This window comes from Ranitomeya imitator, chromosome 3 (genome assembly GCF_032444005.1).
Source record: "Ranitomeya imitator isolate aRanImi1 chromosome 3, aRanImi1.pri, whole genome shotgun sequence".
NCBI classification, from domain to species: Eukaryota; Metazoa; Chordata; class Amphibia; order Anura; family Dendrobatidae; genus Ranitomeya; species Ranitomeya imitator.
In genome coordinates, this window is record NC_091284.1 from 430,267,234 (window position 1) to 430,273,853 (window position 6,620).

General features: G+C 43.7%; 1 protein-coding gene across 1 annotated transcript; it reads left to right on the forward strand.

The window, feature by feature from the left end:
* The first annotated feature begins 2,047 nt into the window (after window positions 1–2,047).
* Window positions 2,048–4,380, forward strand: LOC138672136 (uncharacterized). The gene is made up of 3 exons (XM_069760168.1): window positions 2,048–2,160; window positions 3,130–3,549; window positions 3,836–4,380. Exons 2-3 carry the CDS (start codon window positions 3,130–3,132, stop codon window positions 4,367–4,369), a joined length of 954 nt encoding a protein of 317 aa, XP_069616269.1. The 5' UTR covers window positions 2,048–2,160; the 3' UTR covers window positions 4,370–4,380.
* Window positions 4,381–6,620: the final 2,240 nt, after the last annotated feature.

Sequence of the window (6,620 nt, forward strand, 5' to 3'; positions counted from 1 at the left end):
AGCATTAACACATTTGCCATCCACAAAATGGCCACCATTAGCCAGAATTAACACATTTGTCATCCACAAAATGGCTGCTGCCAGCATTACATTTGCCATCCACAAATTGGCCACCATTAGAATTAACACTCTTGCCATCCACAAAATGGCCGCCGTTAGAACTAACACTTTTGCCATCCACAAAATGGCTACCATTAGAATGAACACTTTTGCCATCCACAAAATGGCTGCTGCCAGCATTACATTTGCCATCCACAAAATGGCTGCTGCCATCAGAATAAGCACATGGCCCATCCACAAAATGGCTGCTATTAGAACTAGCACATGGCCCATCCACAAAATGGCTGCTATTAGAAATAGCACATGGCTCTGGGCCACCATTATACGGTGCTGGCCGCTCACAGGATATATTTTTGTAATACACATAACTCAAAACTCTGCCATTCTTATTCTTTAAATGGCTACTGCCAGCATTAACACATTTGCCATCCACAAAATGGCTGCTGCCATCAGAATAAGCACATGGCCCATCATTAAAATGGCTGCCGTCAGAATTAGCACATGGCTCTGGGCCACCATTATACGGTGGTGGCCGCTCACAGGACATATTTTTGTAATACACATAACGCAAAACTCTTTTCTTTTTATTCCTTTCCTCTTCTACCCAATTTTCTCTATACAGACTTTCAGAGACTCTTTCCCCTGCCCTAGCAATAGACAACAATCCATTATCTTCTAGGAAACCTTTTTTTTCTCAAGACAATCTTCCACTCCAGGGGCTGTAACCTCCCCCTTCTGGCATTCCACACAACTTCATGAGCCTTCTACATTGTTTAACATGACTCTTCCCTTGACGAGTCGCTACTAATGTACACGGGTCTATCTTGCCATCTGAATTTTGCTTAATGCCAATACGGCAGATCTGCATTAATTTCTCCATCTTTCTATAGATATATATATATATATATATACAGTATATATCTATCAAGATAACAAACACCAAACAGACAATAAGACGGGGGAGATGACTCAAACCTGAGATTCTAAAGAGAACTGAGTCTGCAGCACTCAGTTCCTATTCCTTCTTGTCACGTGGTCCCTGTCTGACTTCCGTATTCTGTACTTTACAAACCAATTATTCCCTACTTAATCAAATTGCTCCTAAATTACCAGGCCCCGTGCTGAGTCAATTCACTCGAAGTCACAAGACAAAACTAAATGTATTTGGCTCGAACTGAGTCATCTCACTTGAAGTTTACGGGCCGCTACACAATTTATTAGGCGCCAAACTGAGTCATCTCACTCCAAGTTAATGGGCCCCTCCCAGGCCGAGTCAATTCACTCCAGGTCCTGGTCTCTCCTATACAGAACTGAAAATCGTATCACAGGCGACAACCGTGTACTGTACCAAACAATAATGTTTTGGTTTTTTTTTAAATTTGCTTTCCTTTAAAAAAAAAAAAAAAAAAAAGCTGAAAAATCCACTTGCTCTCTTAACTACCAGTCATCTCCCCCCTTCACAACACGTAACAGGCAGTAGGCAACTAAAACATGTGACGGTTCTTGCAATTAAATGACCAGCAGCGGAGAGACCCTTCTGCCGTCTTACAGATACCGCGAAAACCGGACACGGTCAGGCAATCTGCACAGAATACCCTGAAGGACACAGGTAAAGACTACAGATTATAAAAATCAGCAGACTTAGGGTACCGTCACACAGTGCAATTTTGATCGCTACGACGGCACGATTCGTGACGTTACATTGTCGCTTAATTATCGCTCCAACATCGTAGACTGCGGTCACACTTCACGATGCACGGCGCTGGAGCGATAATTTCATGACGTATTTGCGATGTAGAAGTCGTATGGGAGAGTCGTACGGTCGTGTCACACAACACGATTCAGAGCAAATTTTGCATAATCTGTGCGTGACGTTGTTCACTAGGGGCGTGTTGTGCTGCTAGCTAGTGTGCTGATAGGCCAAAGGTTCTGTGCACACAATTGGTTGGAAAATTTGTCACCTGAGCGCTATTGTTCCCAATGCCACCTCACTGCTTTCAAAATTTCCTTTCTTCACTTCGTACTTGGACACTTGGTGGACCTGGACATCGGATTTTTGTACTTCTCAGAATATACCACGCTTTGCACCGCAGCTTCGAGGTATGTAAACCACTTGGGCGTGGTGGATGGAACGCTGTATGGTCGGCATGAGTGCTTCGTTCCGCCGCTGAAGCGAAGTGGATGGTACGCTGTTGTGACTGGAGGGCTACAGCGTGGCAGATGGTACGCTGTATGGTCGGCAGGAGCACTTCGTTCCGCCGCTGAAGCGAAGCAGATGGTACGCTGTTGTGACTGGTGGGCTAGAGCATGGCAAATGGAACAGTGTGTGGTCAGCATGAGCGCTTTGTGCGGCTGCTTGTATGTATGTGGTGGTTCGCTGTTGTGGGTTATGGTGGCCTAGGGCGTGTCAGATGGAACAATGTATGGTTGGCATGAGTGCTTTGTGTGACTGCTGTAGCGAAGCGGGTGGTACGCTGTTGTGGGTTATGGTGGCCTAGGGCGTGGCAGATGGAACAATGTATGGTCGGCATGAGTGCTTTGTGCGACTGCTGTAGTGAAGCGGGTGGTACGCTGTTGTGGGTTATGGTGGGCTAGAGCGTGGCAGATGGAACAATGTATGGTTGGCATGAGTGCTTTGTGCGACTGCTTGTATGTATGTGGTGGTTCGCTGCGACAATGTGTGTAATGTGTTTATTGTGTGACTGCTGTAGTGAAGCGGGCGGTACGCTGTTGTGGGTTATGGTGGCCTAGGGAGTGGCAGATGGAACAATGTCAGCATGAGCGCTTTGTGCGGCTGCTTGTATGTTTGTGGTGGTTTGCTGTTGTGGGTTATGGTGGCCTAGGGCGTGGCAGATGGAACAATGTATGGTTGGCATGAGTGCTTTGTGTGACTGCTGTAGTGAAGCGGGTGGTGGCCTAGGGCGTGGCATATGGGAAAATGAATGCTGTTTTTCAAAGTGGCGTTTGCACCTCTGTGACGATTTTTTTATTTTTTGTCCACCTTTCGCTGTTGTTGTTTTAATGTACTATTTGTCAAACGCCTAACTTTATTTGTTTTTATTTTTACAGATGTCAAATCGTATAGAATTTATACGCGAGTTCCTGGAGATCTACCAGTCTTTCCCATGCCTTTGGAAGATAAAATCGCCTGAGTATTCTAACAGGGAAAAGCGTAAGGCCGGATATTCCAAGCTGATCGAATTATACAATCTCCATGCCCCGGAAGAGCAAGCCACAGAAACTGTAGTAAAGAAGAAAATTCAGGCGCTGCGCACGGTCTGGAGGAAGGAGCTCAATAAGGTCCTTCACAGTTCCAAGTCTGGGTCTTCAACAGACGAGGTTTATGTCCCGAAGCTATGGTATTTTGATTACCTGAATTTTCTTCGGGACCAAGAGGTGCCACGGTCATCAACGTGTTTGCGGTTGTTGGCACCCGTGGAACCAACAGTACCTCAGAACCACGTCGAGCTGGACTCACAAGGGCAACCAGTAAGTACATCTTTGCAGCACTGTTTCACCAATGTGGCCTATAATTCGATATTATTTTTCAGCATTTTCTCCATCTGATTATACCATGAATTCGAAGTTTTATCATTTTTCTGTACAGACCATAACCCTGTCGCAGAAAAGTATTACATGGCGACATTCTTAACCCATACCATCTATATATAGCAACTTTTCACATGTATACAAATATATATTTTTTATGCGGTTAGGCTGGTGTACCTCGTTTCTTTTTTGTTTTTAATAATTTCCTTTTTTATTTTCTCCCTAGGAGGAGAGTGCACAGGACAGTGGACAGGACAGTGCACAGGACAATGCACAGGACTGCTCCACAAGTGAAATAGTGGAGGCTGCACCTGCACAGAGTCAATGGAGGCAGGGTTCAAGGAAGCGGAAAGCCACCTCGGACGTCTCCCATGAACTGTTGAGCATGGCAAAAAAGGTGTTTACGCGCAAAACCAGCCCTGCTTTGGAGGGTTTTGGACTGTACATCGCTGATAAACTTTCTACTATGGAAGCAAGGCAGCGAACTTTAACCGAGCGTCTTATTTTTGAGGCTGTTAGTAAGGGATTGGATGGCAGTTTGGATGATAACACACGGTTGGTTTCTTCCCGTACAATCGAGCGGCCAGAGTCCACATATTGTCCACCATATTGGCCACAAACACCAGTACGGCCCAATTTTCCCGTGTCCCACTTTGGCCCGTCACCCCAAAACTCATATGCGACAATGCCGTCACACATTTCTTCACCCATCAGGCACCTTAATGTTCGCAACGAAGATTCGGTGTATCACAATTTGTGATATTTTTTTTGTTAAGGATTTTTAAATTGTAATGTTGTTAAGAATTGGTTCATAATAAAAACTTTTCATTTAACTTCACTCTCAACTGCTTGATTGGTGGGATATACAGGTCCTTCTCAAAAAATTAGCATATAGTGTTAAATTTCATTATTTACCATAATGTAATGATTACAATTAAACTTTCATATATTATAGATTCATTATCCACCAACTGAAATTTGTCAGGTCTTTTATTGTTTAAATACTGATGATTTTGGCATACAACTCCTGATAACCCAAAAAACCTGTCTCAATAAATTAGCATATCAAGAAAAGGTTCTCTAAACGACCTATTACCCTAATCTTCTGAATCAACTAATTAACTCTAAACACATGCAAAAGATACCTGAGGCTTTTATAAACTCCCTGCCTGGTTCATTACTCAAAACCCCCATCATGGGTAAGACTAGCGACCTGACAGATGTCAAGAAGGCCATCATTGACACCCTCAAGCAAGAGGGTAAGACCCAGAAAGAAATTTCTCAACAAATAGGCTGTTCCCAGAGTGCTGTATCAAGGCACCTCAATGGTAAGTCTGTTGGAAGGAAACAATGTGGCAGAAAACGCTGTACAACGAGAAGAGGAGACCGGACCCTGAGGAAGATTGTGGAGAAGGACCGATTCCAGACCTGGTGTGGAAACATCCAGAGCCACCGTGCACAGGCGTGTGCAGGAAATGGGCTACAGGTGCCGCATTCCCCAGGTAAAGCCACTTTTGAACCATAAACAGCGGCAGAGGCGCCTGACCTGGGCTACAGAGAAGCAGCACTGGACTGTTGCTAAGTGGTCCCAAGTACTTTTTTCTGATGAAAGCAAATTTTGCATGTCATTCGGAAATCAAGGTGCCAGAGTCTGGAGGAAGACTGGGGAGAAGGAAATGCCAAAATGCCTGAAGTCCAGTGTCAAGTACCCACAGTCAGTGATGGTGTGGGGTGCCATGTCAGCTGCTGGTGTTGGTCCACTGTGTTTCATCAAGGGCAGGGTCAATGCAGCTAGCTATCAGGAGATTTTGGAGCACTTCATGCTTCCATCGGCTGAAATGCTTTATGGAGATGAAGATTTCATTTTTCAGCACGACCTGGCACCTGCTCACAGTGCCAAAACCACTGGTAAATGGTTTACTGACCATGGTATTACTGTGCTCAATTGGCCTGCCAACTCTCCTGACCTGAACCCCATAGAGAATCTGTGGGATATTGTGAAGAGAAAGTTGAGAGACGCAAGACCCAACACTCTGGATGAGCTTAAGGCCGCTATTGAAGCATCCTGGGCCTCCATAACATCTCAGCAGTGTCACAGGCTGATTGCCTCCATGCCACGCCGCATTGAAGCAGTCATTTCTGCCAAAGGATTCCCGACCAAGTATTGAGTGCATAACTGAACATTATTATTTGATGTTTTTTTTGTTTGTTATTAAAAAACACTTTTATTTGATTGGATGGGTGAAATATGCTAATTTATTGAGACAGGTTTTTTGGGTTATCAGGAGTTGTATGCCAAAATCATCAGTATTTAAACAATAAAAGACCTGACAAATTTCAGTTGGTGGATAATGAATCTATAATATATGAAAGTTTAATTGTAATCATTACATTATGGTAAATAATGAAATTTAACACTATATGCTAATTTTTTGAGAAGGACCTGTATATATATTTTTAAATGAACAAACTTTTTTTAACTGTACAACACAAAACCTAAAATGTTCAGACACTTGGTTTCTATTTTGGCCCCGCCGCCAACTGTTGGCACATGTCCCGAAGCCTCTGCAGCTCCCCCATTGCCACATTATGCTGCTCCTGAATCCGCGCCATAGTGTGGATAAGCCTTTCTATTCCGGCTTCCAGATCCTCCTTGTTCACACTGACGTCAGCTGTGGGTCAAAAAATATAACATTAATAACACAGTAGTCTCCCGATGTGTCTTTGCTTCTGTGAAGGAAAAAAGCAAAACTGTCAGCATATACAGTTAGGTCCATATATATTTGGACAGAGACAACAGTGTTGGTCACTTGGTCCCTTTAAAAACAGGGTTGCACATGTTAAGGAGCTGAAACTCCTAAACCCTTCATACAATTTTAATGTGGAAATCCGCAAATGAAAGCTGAAAGTCTGAACTTCAACTGCATGTGAATTATTTTGTTTCAAATTCATTGTGGTAATGTCTGTAACCAAAATTAGAAAAATGTTGCCTCTGTCCAAATATATATGGA